Below are 18,333 nucleotides of genomic sequence, written 5' to 3'. Positions count from 1 at the left end.
GGCCTGCTGTTGTAATAGCCAGCGAAAACTATTGAGGGCGCTGCATCTGTGTAGAGCTGAATGTCATCAGGATAAGTAAGTATCCATGAGGACAGAACGTGATCTCAAAGACACCTTTTCATTTTAGAGAAAAGCTGGCTGATATGGGGGCTGCACGGTGGCGCAGTTGGTAGCACTGTTGCCTTGCAGCAAGAAGGTCCTGGGTTCAATTCCCGACCGGGGGTCTTTCTGCATGGAGTTTGCATGTTCTCCCCGTGCATGCGTGGGTTCTCACCGGGTACTCCGGCTTCCTCCCACAGTCCAAAGACATGCCTGTTAGGTTAATTGGTCACTCTAAATTGCCCTTAGGTGTATGAATGAGTGTGTGCATGGTTGTTTGTGTGTTGCCCTGTGATGGACTGGCGACTTGTCCAGGGTGTACCCTGCCTCTCGCCCATAGACTGCTGGAGATAGGCACCAGCTCCCCCGCAACCCACTATGGAATAAGCGGTAGAAAATAACTGACTGGCTGATATGCAGGATTTTCCCTGAGGAATGATACGAATAGCGTTGTTCAGGTGGCCTAGAAGTGTTAACAACTGTTGTTTGGAACATGTCAGCCAGCAGTAAGTCTGAAAGAAGCATAGTGATTTGATGGATTTTTTCCAGAGGTAAAGATACTTGGAAAGAAGATGAGTCAAGAGTAATGCCCAAGAATTCTGATGAGGTGCATGGAACAATAGTTTTCTTCTCAGAGAGAGAACACCCAGGTCTAAGAAAGCTCCAGTAATAGCACTGAGCCCATAGTGTGGGGGAGAGGATGGGGAGGTCACGATCAGGAAGTCGTCAAGAAGGTGTAGCACGTAAGGGAGCATAATGCCTCTGAAAGACAGTCGAATATTTTTGGGCTACTTCTGCAGACAAAAGTGAGAAATCTGCGTGAATTGTGAGGACTTTAAAGGTTCTGATTATGTCTGCCTTGGAGAGCCAGGCGCCATGACCTACTAAGCGGATGAGTTTAATGGCATGATCAATAGTATTTCGTGGAAAACTGTGGTGATGGGATGATGCTGTTGATGCTAGGAATATGTGAGCCATGAGGAGCTGATAGGTCTATATTCAGTCTTTTCTTACCAGAGTATTTTCATGTGGCAATTCCAATGGGGCTGACATGAAAGATGGGGAAGGGTGGCTGGCTGAATGGGCCTATCATAAATCCTTCTTTAACTTCCTTGGCTATGAGAGTGTGGCCAGCATCAGGTTCTGAAAAATCAGACTGGAGATTTTGACAGTGGTGGGTGGAATCAGGAATATGCCTGGATGAAAACCATGTGTGAACCCACTAATGAGAAAGTCCACAAATGATGGCTGTACATGCAGTGGAGTGCCACATGAGATGGAGTGCTACAACGATTGCATGATAGAGAGGTACGAGCAGTAAATATGCGGCAGTACAATTCGGAGTCGAGAGAACTCCAGTATGTCCCCTGATTAAATTGCTGCAAGCAGCCTGCAGCCTGGGTAGCGAAGAGGTGTGGTAGTGATAGTAACCAGTGCCTCCAAAGCAGAGAGCCGTGTCAAGAATAATGGAAATATAGTCATCAAGTTCTGACCTACAGTCTGGATAGACTGAAAAAATGGTATCCCTAAAAAGTGAAAATGCAGTTGGCAAATTCAGTTGGAGCAAGGTCTTTTAAAGGTCTTTTAAATGAGAACCTAGTGGGTGGCTTAGCTGCATGAACCCCAGACTTGTTTGCAATACCCTGGACTTAAATTACCATTTAAGTTTCTTGATGTTGTTGGGACCCACAGCCATGGATTTCAACATTAAACTCCGGTACGGACATTTCTGGAACTTTCAAAATAAAGTGCATTAACCTTCTTCCGGCACAGCCAGGAAACGGGATAACTGCGGACCTCCTGTGACGCCACTACCCGAATAAAAACACAGCTGTTGCTACATCCGCCCTTTTCCACACGGCCTTCCAGAGGGACCGGATAGGCGAGGAAAGCGCGCTGATGTCTCTTTGCTGGCAAACAGACATAAACTCTTCAACTGGATCCAAGGATGTCATATGATCATCGATCATATGCAAAGTTAAGTACGAATGAAATACTGTCTGTGTATCTGGTATTTTCATTCATGAACGGGGGTAATTAAGGTACAAGCATTGCTTGACTGTCTCTCCGAGCCCCCGCAGACGCAAACGGTGTTTGAGAGAAGCCCCTGCAAAGACGCGGTCTCACAGTCTGGAAGGAAGACAGCAGAGACCGCAGCGGACAGGACGGGACACCCAGCTACAGCTCCGGAGCTAACCCTTTTGTTCACAGAACAAACACACCTTCTGATCATGAGAAGCTGAGGAGGTTAGCGGGAAGCTAACCCTTTCTTCACTGTGGATACCTTCTCCAAACTTCATCGCCCCTTGGACAACATTTCCTCACCATGGTCAGAGGTTAGGTTTGGGCAGATTAACAGGATGAAATAATCTAAATGTTTTCATTTATGAAGTTTTTTGTTTTTGTGAAACTCGGCTATCTTGGTGCTAGCAGGCTATCTGCAGCACACGTGCCCTGTTTGTGTTCTGTGTTTGTGTGTTTTAAGTTAAGTCAAATTTTACTTGAAGGATGATTTTAAACACAGAAGATTGCTCATAATGCGCCGTCCGCGCTTATGCATTTTAACCCTTATATTAACCGATGTATTTTAAAGGTATGTGTTTGTTTCTGGTGCTAAGCTATCCACTTCTTTGTTAGCTCAACTGCTAACCGGTAAGAACACGTGCTTGCTACTAAAGAGTATTTAACAGAAAGTTTGTTAGTTTTCAAGCTAGTGAATAATAGTCCCTGAACATCATTTACTAGATTTGATAACTAAGGAAAGCTCATTTCTCCAGAAAGATTTGGCTCGTTTCCAAAATATGCCCTTAATAATATTTCTTTAAATATTATTTAAATAAATAAAGGCAGCTAATTAGACACCGTTGAGAATTAGGCATCCAGAAGGTTGGTTTTATTCAGCAGATCATACTTTAAAATATTATTTCATTAAAATAATATTTTATCTAAATGTTGCTGATTATTTCCTAAGTTGGTTCCAAGAATAACTTAACTTCATTTCCAGATTCTTCAAGATAATCCTTGGTTTTCAAACATAAACATTGCATGGTAATGTTGCATCATTCTTTTGGTCAACAGTCAGTCTTAGGGAAATGTGTATTTATTATGTACGAGGAAAAGTTGGATATTAAGTGGTATTTGATTGAAATATTTTGTTACAGAATGGTGGCAAAACAGTTAATTAATGCCTACATTAACTTAAAATGTCAAAGATTTCTGGTACTAGCAGTTATTCACCACATATCTACTAAACACTTTATATTTACTTTCAGCCGCAACAAACAGATAACGGGTAACAAAAAATTCCAGAGTGCAGGGCCGAGATCAGGCAGCAGTTACTGGGGAAGACCCAGTCCAGACACCTGTTTAACTTGAATTAGCAGACAACAATACATTTGTATTAAAACAATTCATTTGCATATTCACCGCCACCTTTATCACTGCTTGTGGTGCTATGCCTTACTGCAAACAACTCTGCCAATTTAACAATCCCTGGGAGATCTGGAAAGACCTACTTTGTAGGACATTTTAACCATGAAAGTAAGTCCCCTGGAAAGTGAAATTACCTGGGTAAATTTGTATGGAAACACTCTCAGGGCTTTCCACAATGGGAAATCTCTCAAACCCCCAGTTGGTCGTGGCAGATGGCCGCTCACACTGAGCCTGGTTCTGCTGGAGGTTTCTTCCTGTTAAAAGGGAGTTTTTCCTCTCCGCTGTCGCTACATGCATGCTCAGTATGAGGGATTGCTGCAAAGTCAATGCCAGTGACTGTCCACCGTCTCTACATGCTCATCCGGGAGGAGGGAATGCTGCAAGTCACTGACTGGATGCAATCTGCTGGGTTTCCTTAGATAGAAAAACTTTTTATCCAATTTGAATAAAAAGCTAACTCCGACTGCACTGTTCAATTGTTAGGATTAATTGGAATGTATGTACCCGACTGTTGTGAAGTGCCTTGAAACAACATGTGTTGGGAATTGGCGCTATATAAATAAAACTGAATTGAATTGAATTGAATTGAAAGGGGTTAATATTCCTTCTCTGCACACGAGACCGATGCAAAGAATTAGAGCAAAGATTTACTTGTGGTTCAGAGGGGTTTAAACCTGTATCTCTGGAGCCACATACTATTTAGCCCCTTTAAAGTAGGTCCTAATAACTAAGGCCAAAATGAAGTGCAGTTTTTCTTTATTTTTGGTCTTCAGGTCATAAACGGCATAATTCTTTTTCCTAATAAAGATATTTCTTAAATTTTGTATTTTGTATAGAGTTATGTACTGCAGACTTAAAAAATTCTTTACAGAAATGTATTTACAGAAACACTATTTAAACCATTTATTCTTTTCTTTTCACTCCACAATTATAGACTACTTTTTTGGTCTATCACATTTTTGGTCTATCACGTTTAAATAAGGTACACTCAATTTAGTGGTTGTAGTGTGGCAAAATGTGGAAAATGTCAAGGAGTATAAATCATTTTACTTTATCAGGGTTCCCTTGATGTGTCTTTTAAGTTCAGTGTCAGCTAATTCAAATATAATTGTTGCAGTATAAAATCATAAAATCAAGATACATTTTTAATAAGTATTTCCACTGATAAATCATGTGGTTTGATAAATTGAATGACCATTTTGTGTGTTTTTAGAGAAACTGGACAACTACAGTGGAGTAAAATATAATGCTGTCGCACTCTGAACTGCTTTACCAATAGGGTGGAAAAATCCCAATCCGCTGGACAGCTCCGGAGGCCATTGCATACAGAAGGTTCTCCTCCTCCAGTGATGTGTGGAGCTACGGCGTAGTCATGTGGGAAGTGATGTCCTACGGAGAACGGCCGTACTGGAATCTCACCAACAGAGACGTGAGTGCTGTTTGCTAAATCAAACAACATTAACAGAATAGGCCCACTTCCCTCTATTACTGCTAATGAACGCTCATGCAGTGTTTTGCTGAAAATGTGCAGGTTATTAAGTCTGTGGAAGAGGGCTACAGGCTGCCCACTCCCATGGGCTGCCCTGCTGCTCTACACACACTCATGCTTGACTGTTGGCAGAAGGATCGCAACGAGAGGCCACGCTTTTGCCAGATAGTCACTGTTCTTGACAAACTAATTCGCAACCCAGAGAACCTGAAGTCCATTGACACACTCTGCAGGTAGGTGGGCAACTCATTGAATCACTGTTTGCAGAGACGCAATATGGGTGGATTGTGTAACACGCCATGGTTACTTTAATTTAATGATGTAATTTGGTCAGACAGTGAGCCAGAATTTCATCAAATATTGGTTTAAGTGATTAGTAGATTAAGTTACCAATCAAAGCAAATACACGGCCTCCAAGGGACTGAGAATATGGTTTTCTGGAAAATATATGCTGACAGACCGTAAGGCTACTAAGTAAGTGTCCTGCTGTGAGAAGCAGAGTAAATCTAGTATCAATCATCTGTTGTCAAACATTGTTAAGGTGGGATAAAGTTGCAATCAAAGGTATTCCTTAAAATTTCCTTGCAGATGATGTAAGCAGTCTTGTTCATTTTCTATTAAGCTGTGATAAATTCTCTTTGCAGTAACTAAAACCCTTGGTGTGATATTGACATTGATTTACAGTAAATCTGGTAGTAGGTTTGAGATGACCCACTGTCTAAAGCTGGACTTTGCTGAAATTATTCAGTGCAGATACTGGGTCTTAGTGAGTTATCGGTGCATGAGCATTGTGTAGTAGTAGAAAATGTAATCAAGGGTAGAGACAGAAGAGGTTTGTTCTTGTATTATTTTATCCAAGGCAGCTCTCATGCAACCACAGACACTAACCTCCTCTCTTTCATTCTAACTCCTGTTGATTGTGTCTCAGGTATATGCACACTTCTCTCAGTTTCAGTCTCTCTCTTGATCTAATGTTTTATTTTGTCCAGTTTATGCCCCGGTAACTGAAACCTCCGTTTTCTCTTTGCTGCAGTTTAAACAGTCCTCCATTAATGGAGAGAGCTATCCCTGACTTCAGTAGCTGTAACTCAGTAGACGAATGGCTGGACACCATAAAGATGGGCCGCTACAAGGAACACTTTGCAGCAGGGGGTTACCACACTTTGGGACACGTCATAGGCATGAAACAAGGGTGAGTGATCACTGAAATGGAGAGTGATAACAATTAAGAAGTGATAGTGAGCTGTTGACTTGAGCTGACTGCAAGCCTCTGACAGCAAATATAAGGGGCTTTTAGACTGAGAAAAACCTATACATAGTCCTTAAACTGTTGAATAAAAATACATTTTACTCATGTGATTAGAAGCTTGGTACTAAGAGACATCACTGATAAACAGGACACAGTAGATACAAAGAGCCTAAAAATAACAGCAAGAGCAATAATAAATTAAGAAATAATTATAAATGTCATTGTTCTTCAGTTTTAAACTTTTTTAAATGTCCTGAGCAAAGTCAGGTATTCACACTATGACAGTGTGAATCCACAGAGCACTATCTACTGTGTTAAAAATCTGAAAGCCCTTGTGATTGTCCATTGCAAAAGATCAGAGGACTCAACACTTGTCTGATGGCTGAACAGCCAACTTTCCATAATGAAAAACTAATTCCATTAAAAAGAAGATTAAGCTTTGACACGGTGCTTGCAGATACTAACACAACTAGCCAGCCAGCTAAGCAAGGGCTTCTTGTTGAATAAATAAATAAACTGCTCCCTGTGATTTTCACATAACATATTGCCACCAAGACGAGCCCTCTCTAAGCTGCTACAGACAGTTTTATTTCCAAGCATCAACTCTACTCAAACAATCACACTCTTGGCTGATGACATCCAGTTTATAATGTTTAGAATTGCCAAATGAAACAAAGCGTACAAAATAAGTTCTGAAGCAGTTTAACAGTACCAGACGATCCCACCAATTTCACCAATAATCAGTTAGTCTGTAATGTTTATCTGTGTCAAACGCAGCACTGTGATCAAGTAATACCAGGACAAATATCTGACAAATATCAGGACTCATAACTGATGAGATGAGTATCGTTCAAAACTTCTACCAATGCCATCTCTGTGCTATGGTGTGTGGTCCAAAGCCTGACTGGAAAGCAATCAATAGATTATTTTTTATCATAAATGGCTAAATTTGTTCATAAACAGTTTTTTCCATTATGTTTTACCAAAAACGGTAAGTTGGATATGGTCTCATAATTATTAATTATTGGTACATTTAGATTTGGTTTCTTTAAAAGAGTTTGAATTTCTCTGCAATTTTCAGGTCCTGTAGAGAAGGACCTGATTGAAGGAATCAATAATATATGTAGTTCAGGGGAAACACAGCTAAAAGCAGTTTTTAAAAACCTGATGGCTGATATATCAAGGCTTCACGTTAAGGATTTAAGCTTATAAGGAGTTCTCCTTCAAAGATACATAATTCATTTTGTTAGACTGGATGACTGATAAGACCTGGATGCGTTATCTTAAATGGAGGGGTTTGTGATAAGGTCTGCTCTGTTTCTGCTGGTGATTCCAGGGATATTCTCTTTAAATAGCTCACAGAAATGGTTGGAAAGAGCAACAGCCATCATAACAACATCAACAATATTTAGAACATCTGAAAAAACCCAGATTCAGATCGTTATCCTTGCTATGAGTTGGTTCTGTTACATGCTTTGAAAGTCCAAAGCCACCCAGGAAACTCAATAGCTCTGATGCAGATCTATCTTTTAAATTATCAGCAGAAATGTTTACAGCCCCCACTATAAGAATGCAGTTAAAATCAATCCAGACAACAGCAGTTTAGAAAAAAAATTGCATCATACCTTAGAGGCCTTTGAAAATACACCACAATATTAGTTACAACAAACTTGCCAATTTTTTATTTTTATGTTTTGCTGCACTGCAGTTTAATAAGTTAAAGCTGGGATTTAGTTTGTGTTTCACAATAAAATCATTGATTAAAATGAGGAAAGTTAAGCAGTTTGTAGCTCCTGTATTTTCCTATGCTGCTTCTCTCTGCTGCACACATTACCAAGTGTCTCTGAAAATAGGTTTCATCATGCTGATTATTTCAGTGCTGTATTACCATCTGTTTAGCTTTTTGCACACCATTGAAACAACAGTACTCTACAAAGGTTTAAACCAATCCTAAAGGTCAGAATTTCTTTTAGAGTGGTCTTTATTCATAGATCTCCAGGTTTCATAGAGTTTTTTTTTTAGCTTGAACTATGGCTGGCTTTTTACTCTTCTTTAGTTCGTAACCTGAGGATTGATTTTATATTGATCTTTACTTTGATATATTATTTACTGAAGGAGAAAAAAAGCCTAACCATGAAAGATTAATCACTGATAATCAATAACCTATATTGTGAAATATACCAAAAATAAGGATATCAAACAAAAAAAAGTTCTAGAATTGCACCGCTCAAGGTGGCAGCAGGTTGGAGTAGCTCTGTTACTTTTGATTCTGATTTATTCTCTTTTGGGAACTATTCCTCTTGTGGTGGATACAGTTGATTTTCTTTTTTTTTTTTTTTTTGGACAACTGTCCACTCCAGTGTCAGATGCTGTGCAGCTTGAAGGATTTTTCCTAATACTTTCTATTTTTGGACATTTGTTATGATGCATTGCCATGGCAACGGGGTTGTTTCTCACAACCGGGAGCAGCTGATTAATATCTCAAAAGCTCAAATAATACTTCAACTACAACCTAAATCCCTGATGAGTTGAAAAGGAGATGCCGTGGATGCAGAGCAGGAGCTAAGAGAAGAGAGAGAAGGAGGAAGTTCAAACCATCTGTTCCGTCGATTATGATGGGCAATGTGAGATCGTTAGGAAACAAGTTGGATGAACTCCAAGCCCTACAATGGACCCAGCCAGAGTACCGGGCATGCAGTATTATGTGTTTTACTGAGACATGGCTGCAGGATCATATCCCCGACTCCAGCGTCTCTCTGCCGGATTTTTTAACCATACGAGCAGACAGATTTAAAGAAGAGCGGCAAATGTAAAGGAGGTGGACTGGCAGTACGTGTGAACAACAGATGGTGCAATCCAGGACATGTTACTGTGAAGTGTCATCTCTGCAGTCCAGATATTGAACTGTTGGCAGTACGTTTTCGTCCATTTTATTTACCCAGAGAGTTCACCAGTGTTATTTTGGAAACAGTTTACGTTCCACCTTCCGCTGTTGCCGACACTGCATGTGATGCCATCAGCTCAGTAGTTGCTAAGCTACAGACACAAACCCCAATGCTTTTGTGGCAATTTCTGGTGATTTTAACCATGCTTCACTCTCTGCTACACTTACAACATTTCAACAGTTTGTCAGCTGCTCTACCAGAGAAAACAAAACATTGGATTTGTTTTATGCAAATGTCAAGGACTTGTGCATCTCTACAGCAAGACCTCCTCTTGGCAAATCAAATCACAATCTTGTTTTTCTCTGCTCGAAATATAAGCCCCTTGTTCAGAGGCCACCTGTAACAAAGAGGACAGTGAGAAAATGGTCACAGGAAGCTGAAGAAGCTCTGCAAGGTTGCTTTGAGGCTACAGACTGGGACGCACTGTGCCAGCCACATGGAGAGGACATCAATGCCATGACTGAGTGTGTAACCGACTATATAAACTTCTGTGTGGATAACATCATCCCCACCAGAACCATGAGATGCTTCCCCAATAACAAACCTTGGATCACCAGTGACCTGAAGGACCTGCTTAACAAGAAAAAAAGAGCCTTCAGAGAGGGAGACAAAGAATTATTGAGGAGTTTACAGAAGCAACTTGAAGTCAAGATAACAGACAGCAAGGAGGTGTACAAGAAGAAGCTGGAGAGCAAGCTCCAGCAAAACAATATCAGAGATGTGTGGACAAGGATGAAGATGATCACAGGCTTCAAGCAGAAGGATGATCAGACCGATGGAGGTCTGGACAGAGCCAATGAACTGAACACATTCTTCAATAGGTTCAGTTCAGAAACAAGCTGTGCATCCTCCTCTCCTGCTCACAGCCAAACAGACATTCCACCTTCCTTTGACCCACAGGACCCACAGCTGTCCAGTAACACCTCACATTTTTTATCTTCCACCTCAGCCCTAGACCCTTCTGCTTCTACATGTTTGCCTTCAACCATATCAGAAGATGCTGATGCTTCCTTTGCTTCCCCCTTCCCCCTGTGTGTCTCAAGAAGTCAAGTGAATATGCAACTGGAGAGACTGAATAGGAATAAGGCTGCAGGTCCAGATCATGTCAGCCCTAGAGTCCTGAAGGCCTGTGCAGAGCAACTCTGTGGGATTCTGCAGCACCTCTTCAACCTTAGCCTGGCCCAGAAGAAGGTTCCGGTGTTGTGGAAGACCTCCTGTCTTGTTCCGGTACCAAATAAAACTCACCCATCAGTCCTCAATGACTATAGACCTGTTGCCCTGACATCTCACATCATGAAGGTCCTAGAGAGACTCCTGTTGGCCCACCTGAGTAAGCAAACAGTAAACCATCAGGACCCCCTTCAGTTTGCTTATCACTGTGGAGTTGGAGTTGAAGATGCCATCATACACCTGCTTCAACAAACCCACTGTCATCTGGACAAAGCCAGCAGCACTGTGAGGATCATGTTCTTTGATTTCTGCAGTGCATTTAATACAATCCAACCTGATTTGCTTTGTCAGAAACTCCAGAAGACTCAGGTGGAGGCCTCAACAATCTCATGGATCAAAGACTACCTGACAAACAGACCACAGTTTGTGAGACTGAAGGGTTGTGAGTCTAACCAGGTAGTCAGCAGCACAGGAGCACCACAGGGGACGGTACTCTCACCATTCATTTTCACTCTGTACACCTCAGACTTCCAGTACAAGACAGACTCCTGTCATCTGCAGAAATACTCAGATGATTCTGCAGTCGTGGGGTGGATCAGAGATGGACAAGAAGCTGAGTACAGGAAGGTGGTGGACCACTTTGTGGCATGGTGTGGAAACAATCATCTCATTTTGAATGTGACTAAAACAAAGGAGATGATTGTAGATTTTAAGAGAAACAGGGATAAGTCAAAAACTATTTATATCATGGGAAAAGAAGTGGAGGTGGTGGAGGAGTATAAATACCTCGGTGTTCACCTGGACAACAGACTAGAGTGGAGATGCAACTGTGAAGCCATCTACAAGAAGGGACAGATCAGACTGTACTTCTTGAGGAAGCTTAGGTCCTTTGGTGTTTGCAGCAAGATGCTGCATATCTTCTATAAGTCTGTTGTGGAGAGTGTGATCTCTTCTGCCATCATCTGCTGGGGAAGCAGCATCAGAGCCAGGGACTTAAAAAAGCTCAACAAGCTGATAAAGAAGGCTGGCTCTGTTCTGGGGACTCCCTATTATGGAGAACCCTGAGCATCCTCTTCATGAGACTGTCCTACAACAACAGAGTGTCTTCAGTCAGAGGCTTCTTCAGATCTGCTGTAAGACGGAGCGCTACAGGAGATCCTTCCTGCCCACAGCCATCAGCATCTACAACGGCTCTTTGAAGAAACCTTCATAATGAGCTACAACAACATTTAATTTCCCTTTGGGATTAATAAAGTATTTTTGAATTGAATTGAATTGAAAACAGTATTTTTGCTCCAAACAGCTTTCTGTTAGCTAAAGCCTGTTTGCATAAAGTATTAGATGATCAACAGACTTGAAATACCTATTAAAAATGTAAACAAAACTTGAAAATACCTTCAGAAAGCATGGAACGTTTTGATAAAGATTGCTTAAAAAAAGATTACAAAAATGACTTGCTGCTTAGAAGAAAAATATTAAGAAGTTAGATCTTGGAACTTTTGCACAGTGTTGTAGACATTTCTATTTTCCTTTTATTTTGTTACTTGTTTTCAAGCATTTTATCTTGTTATTTTTATTTGCTACCTAAGATTTTTTTTCTGCCATTGTGTAAGAAGTTATGTCTTTGATTATGTCCATAAAGTTAAGAGACTTTAAATCAGGAACACTGAACTTTTTAAGCAGACACTCTGGATAAAGAAGCAAGTCCACTCTGCCTAGCATTACCACAATGTGGAGACTACCACCTATTGTTACATCTCCAAGTCACATACATACATCTAAAAAATTAGAATAACCTGAAAAAGTTTATATTTTCACTAATTTTAAAAAGTAAAACTGATATATTATTTAGATTTATACACATATAGTGAAATATTTCAAGACTTTATTTCTTGTAGTTTTTGGTGATTATGGCTAACAAATAAAAACTTAACATTCGTTGACTCAGAAAATTCTGAAAAATCTCTGCTGGACATGGTATCACACCTTAATCAGCTAATTAACTCAAAACACCTGCAAAGGTTTCCTGAGCCTCAAAATGCTCTCTAAATTTTCAGTTTAAGGGTGTGACAGCGGGTTTGTCTCGCTGAAGGAACACCTGTCAATCAAAGCAGCATTTGCTCAACTTTTTGTTGGAGCAGTGAAAAAATGGACAGTTGGCTGAGAAAAAAAACTATGTCAATCCCGAGAGACAGCGACAGCTATCACCAGCTAGCCCACAGTGTAAGATGCACCTGCCAGCAACAACACTCAAAACAACACTTCAAATACAAGAGGTACATCAGACCGGGATGTTAGCAGCAGTGCATCTGCGGCTAGCCCAGCTAGCCAACCTGCTATCAGCATGCAAGGGTTTGGATGCGGAGCCTTGTGGCGTGGGGCAACCCATCACCTCAGACTTCTTTGAACTAAGAGATCAACATTTTCTTCAGTGATCATCATTTTAGTTGATAGTTGAATACGTCACCCGTTCAACTCTGTACCTGCTGCCTTCCTGACAGTCAAACAGGTTGTTTCTCATTGAAATAGCAAGAGACAGATTTTTAAAAGTTAAATTCAATCAGAAGCTACTGTTGGATTTCTTGATCGGACTGCTCGCAGGTCAGCCAGCACTGGCCAAACGCGATGTAAAGACTTAGATGAAGTTTGCTACAATGTACTTGTGTGAAAGTGAATTTTTAGTTCTTACAAATATGAAACAAAATACACAGCAAGACTTTGTGTTTAGAAGGATTTAGGACTCAGACTGTCTCAAATTAAACCAAACATTACAGAGTTATGTGCATATTTTCAAGCACACCCGTCTTACAGTATGTTAAATAACTGTCATCACACCATAAATATTTTGCGATATATTCATTCTACACATGCTAAATGTTTGGATAATTCATTGCCTATAAAAGTAAACATGTATTGCTTAATAATGCTGACACTTATTAATAAATATTATTTGGTGAGAAATAATGAATAGTTGTATATGATTTTATTTGATACGTGCAGTGTTTAGAAACACATTTTAAAGGGCGTGTAAAGTAGGGGGTACCTGGATTGAGGTCAGATCTGTGAGAAGGGGTACACAGCTGAACAAAGATTGGGAACCACTGCTCTATAGGTGTTGCTATATCAGTTCATTCGTTTAGGTTCAGTTTCTTATTTGTTGTGTTCTGTTTCTTTTGCATTCAAGTTTATTGTTTGTACATCTATATTTATTCATGTTATGTTTTATGTTTACTAGTCTCTCTTCCTCAGCTGTTTCTTCTTATCACCTGATTGACTCACCTGCAGACTAATGCCATTCTTCTCACTTTCCTCAGTATACAGGTCCTTCTCAAAATATTAGCATATTGTGATAAAGTTCATTATTTTCCATAATGTCATGATGAAAATTTAACATTCATATATTTTAGATCCATTGCACACTAACTGAAATATTTCAGGTCTTTTATTGTCTTAATACGGATGATTTTGGCATACAGCTCATGAAAACCCAAAATTCCTATCTCACAAAATTAGCATATCATTAAAAGGGTCTCTAAACGAGCTATGAACCTAATCATCTGAGTCAACGAGTTAACTCTAAACACCCGCAAAAGATTCCTGAGGCCTTTAAAACTCCCAGCCTGGTTCATCACTCAAAACCCCAATCATGGGTAAGACTGCCGACCTGACTACTGTCCAGAAGGCCACTATTGACACCCTCAAGCAAGAGGGTAAGACACAGAAAGACATTTCTGAACGAATAAGCTGTTCCCAGAGTGCTGTATCAAGGCACCTCAGTGGGAAGTCTGTGGGAAGGAAAAAGTGTGGCAGAAAACGCTGCACAACGAGAAGAGGTGACCGGACCCTGAGGAAGATTGTGGAGAAGGGCCGATTCCAGACCTTGGGGGACCTGCGGAAGCAGTGGACTGAGTCTGGAGTAGAAACATCCAGAGCCACTGTGCACAGGCGTGTCCAGGAAATGGGCTACAGGTGCGGCATTCCCCAGGTCAAGCCACTTTTGAACCAGAAACAGCGGCAGAAGCGCCTTACCTGGGCTACAGAGAAGCAGCACTGGACTGTTGCTCAGTGGTCCAAAGTACTTTTTTCGGATAAAAGCAAATTCTGCATGTCATTCGGAAATCAAGGTGCCAGAGTCTGGAGGAAGACTGGGGAGAAGGAAATGCCAAAATGCCAGAAGTCCAGTGTCAAGTACCCACAGTCAGTGATGGTCTGGGGTGCCGTGTCAGCTGCTGGTGTTGGTCCACTGTGTTTTATCAAGGGCAGGGTCAATGCAGCTAGCTATCAGGAGATTTTGGAGCACTTCATGCTTCCATCTGCTGAAAAGCTTTATGGAGATGAAGATTTCATTTTTCAGCACGACCTGGCACCCGCTGACAGTGCCAAAACCACTGGTAAATGGTTTACTGACCATGGTATCACTGTGCTCAATTGGCCTGCCAACTCTCCTGACCTGAACCCCATAGAGAATCTGTGGGATATTGTGAAGAGAACGTTGAGAGACTCAAGACCCAACACTCTGGATGAGCTAAAGGCCGCTATTGAAGCATCCTGGGCCTCCATAAGACCTCAGCAGTGCCACAGGCTGAATGCCTCCATGCCACGCCGCATTGAAGCAGTCATTTCTGCCAAAGGATTCCCGACCAAGTATTGAGTGCATAACTGTACATGATTATTTGAAGGTTGACGTTTTTTGTATGAAAAACACTTTTATTTTATTGGTCGGATGAAATATGCTAATTTTGTGAGATAGGAATTTTGGGTTTTTATGACCTGTATGCCAAAATAATCCGTATTAAGACAATAAAAGACCTGAAATATTTCAGGAAACTGGCACAACATTCATATTTTCAAAATAATCAACTGAAGACAGACTAGATTTTCTAGACGACCTCACTTTTTTAATAAATATACGCATATATACATCTATTCTTTCTAAATTAATCATTCATGGCTATACATAATATACACACATAATATAAACAAAACATCTGTAACATATTGCATCACAGCAGTTTTAACTGTTGTTACATCCGTTTTCCACAGAATGAATTATTTTGGTCTAACTTTTGCATCTATCACTGGCTTGTATCGCCAATCTCACATAAATTCTGGGTCTGTCTGGCCATTTTGTTTAAATATAACCTGACTGATAGCATTTAGTAGACTAAAAATTCTAAAAAAAGAAACAACATTCCCAGATCTAAAGAAACGTTAGAACAGATTAAGGGCTGAAATTAGAGGAAATCTATCAAGGGGCAACTACTTTTTCACAGCACTGTATTTGCCAATATGGATCACAAAAATTTTTTGTTTTTATGTCACTCAGGGACATCCAGAGGCTGGGCGTGACACTGATGGGTCATCAGAAGAAGATCATGACCAGTGTCCAAGTAATGAGGGCACAAGTCCTCAACAAGAGTGTTCCATCGGTTCAGGTATAACTCCAAAGCTGAGGTTTCTAACTGCGTTAGGGACCAAGGCTTTTATAAGGTCGAGAAGGACTCCTTGAGAAACAAAAACAGATAAATGGGAGAAGATATCTAAGAACTTTCCAAGATTTTTATGTGATATTTAAGAACAAAATGTGGAAAGACAACCTGTGGAACAAGGAAATAGAACATCTTTGGGACCTACCTTTCTTTTTTCTTCCTACTGAATTAAATTTTATTTTTTTTGTTTAAGAATGAAAAGACTGCCTTATTATGACATCATTTTAAGTTTTTAAGTCTACAATGAAAAAATAATTTATTGTGATTATATCAAATTATTATGATTTATAGTGCCAGGGGAGAGCCTGAGCACTATGGTAGGAAGGCAGCAATAACTTTAAAAGAATATGAGACGTAAGTAAGAAAAGTAAGAAACAGAGGGGTGGAACATGAGATAACACTCACCTGAGTTGCCAGATCATCTCCAGCTGTGGAAAAGATCTACTGCGCCCCAGGCTTTTGATTCAAACAAATGGCTCCAGTGTCCTCTCTGCTTCTACCATACATGACCCTTGAAGAATTTGAGCCTTCTGGCTGGTTTGCAGCTGCATGGCGCACAACTACTGTACTTGGAAGATGTGTATAACTTAACTATAGTGCACTTTATTCTACAATCTTTCTGTGTTCAAGAGGCTTTCCAGTTGAGACACAGATCTCCTCACAGCCACAACCGAACACACTGTGGCATCTGAAGAATTTGGTGATTTATCATATTTTTATTTACCAGACAAAAATAAGCAAGTCTAACAGTTCAAACCACCAACACGCAAACAGTTAGTTGGAAGATGTTTGTTTATTATTGTGTTACATGCAAGCTGCATAGAAAAATCTGTGGCCAGCTTGCAGAATAAGGGATTTCAAGTCTACCTCACATTCTCAGTAGGAGACAGACCGTGACTGCTCAAGCACAAATTATCTGTCATTTTGCAATAGAAATAACCGTGAAACTCCTGAGACAAGACATTGCCTTGATTTTAGCATGTTTCCAACATTCCGAAATTGATATCTGCCTTGGTCGGACTTTCATAAATTCAAGTAATTCATGATGTGCCATCCCATAATATCTGATGTGGACTTTTCCAAGGTTTTTCTTGTATTCGGCTTTAGGCCCTGTTCAGATCTGGTATTAACACGTCCTGGGTGATTTAGATATAAACAGGAAAGGTTAGAATAATCATTTACATGAAGCATTAAAATCTATGCTGAACAGTTACCAGATTCCTGTACAAATAAACACATAACATCCCCTGAGTAACAAAAAAGAAATGATCAAGTCTGCTGATATTTTTTTAACATCACAAATATTGTAAATATGTAATATTGCCAAAAGTATTTGCAAACCCACCCATAGCATGAAATTCTGTTTTACTTTGATGACCACAGATGTGTAAAATCAAACACCTTGGCATGCAAACTGCATGCCTTGTGCCCACAGGTCACCACATTTCTCCAATCAGTGGCTGTAGACCTCTAAATTTCATGTGGCCTTCAGATTGGATCAAGAACAGTGCATAGAGAGCTTTATGTAATGGAATGGCCAAGCAGTTGCATCTAAACCTTACATCACCAAGTGCAATGCAAAGTACTGAATGCAGTGGTTTGAAGCACACCACCCCTGGACTATCTGGAAATTTCTATGAACTTGGCAGTTGTCCAACTGTGCCAAGTGTAAAACGTGGTTCAGGGAACTTTTATGGTGTGGAGCTGTTGGTCAGGGTTTGGCTGGGCCCCTATGTTCCAGTGAAAGGAACTCTTCATACTTCAGCATACTGTACTGTCCATACTAGCTTGCATAGGGTCCAGACCTCAGTCTAACAGAACATATTTGGATAAATTAGAGCAGATGCTTATAGCCAGGGCTTCTATTCAACATCACTGCCTGACCTTACAAATGTGCTTCTGGAAGAATTGTCAAAATATTCCAAAAATGCCATTGATACTATTATAGCAGCAAAAGGTGGGCTGGCATCATATTAAATGCTGTGGATTAAGAATGGGTTGTCTCTCAAATTCATGTGTGTGTGTGTTGGCAGATGAGCAAATACTTTGGCAGTATGGTATATTTTGAGATGGGCTTAAATTGGTCCCATTTGTTTAATTTGAAGGCCAAATCTTAGTATCAAAGTATTGTGAGGCAAACAGACCTCACTCTGCTTTATATTCTAATACATTGCAGGATGGCATAAAAGAACGGTGGAAATACACTGTCTATAGTATATTTTTATCAAGCATCAACACAATTGGAAAAAAAAACCTAAACCACTGTTTTACTGTTGTCCTTGCTGGGACAGTGTGGGAGAACTCACATTTTTATGTTACTGTTGAACTACTTAAAGTGGTTGGAAGATTAATTAATGAGATAGTTTTAATCAGTACACATAGTGAATGACAGATTGTCACTGTGTAGTTTGTTTCAGAGATTTTAACATGTCACTAACTAAAGTGTTTTTTTCATAATTA

General features: G+C 40.3%; 1 protein-coding gene across 1 annotated transcript in view; it reads left to right on the top strand.

The window, feature by feature from the left end:
- Positions 1-18,333, top strand: part of epha8 (eph receptor A8) — a 342,530-nt gene that overhangs the window by 320,719 nt on the left and 3,478 nt on the right. Inside the window, exons 17-20 of the mRNA XM_047347467.1 lie at positions 4,811-4,960; positions 5,063-5,253; positions 6,054-6,212; positions 15,711-15,819. Of these exons, the coding sequence (XP_047203423.1) occupies positions 4,811-4,960; positions 5,063-5,253; positions 6,054-6,212; positions 15,711-15,819 (609 nt within the window). The remainder of the gene's footprint in view (positions 1-4,810; positions 4,961-5,062; positions 5,254-6,053; positions 6,213-15,710; positions 15,820-18,333) is intronic.

This window comes from Girardinichthys multiradiatus, chromosome 20 (genome assembly GCF_021462225.1).
Source record: "Girardinichthys multiradiatus isolate DD_20200921_A chromosome 20, DD_fGirMul_XY1, whole genome shotgun sequence".
In the NCBI taxonomy this organism is placed as follows: Eukaryota; Metazoa; Chordata; class Actinopteri; order Cyprinodontiformes; family Goodeidae; genus Girardinichthys; species Girardinichthys multiradiatus.
This window is presented reverse-complemented; position numbering and strand designations above follow the sequence as displayed.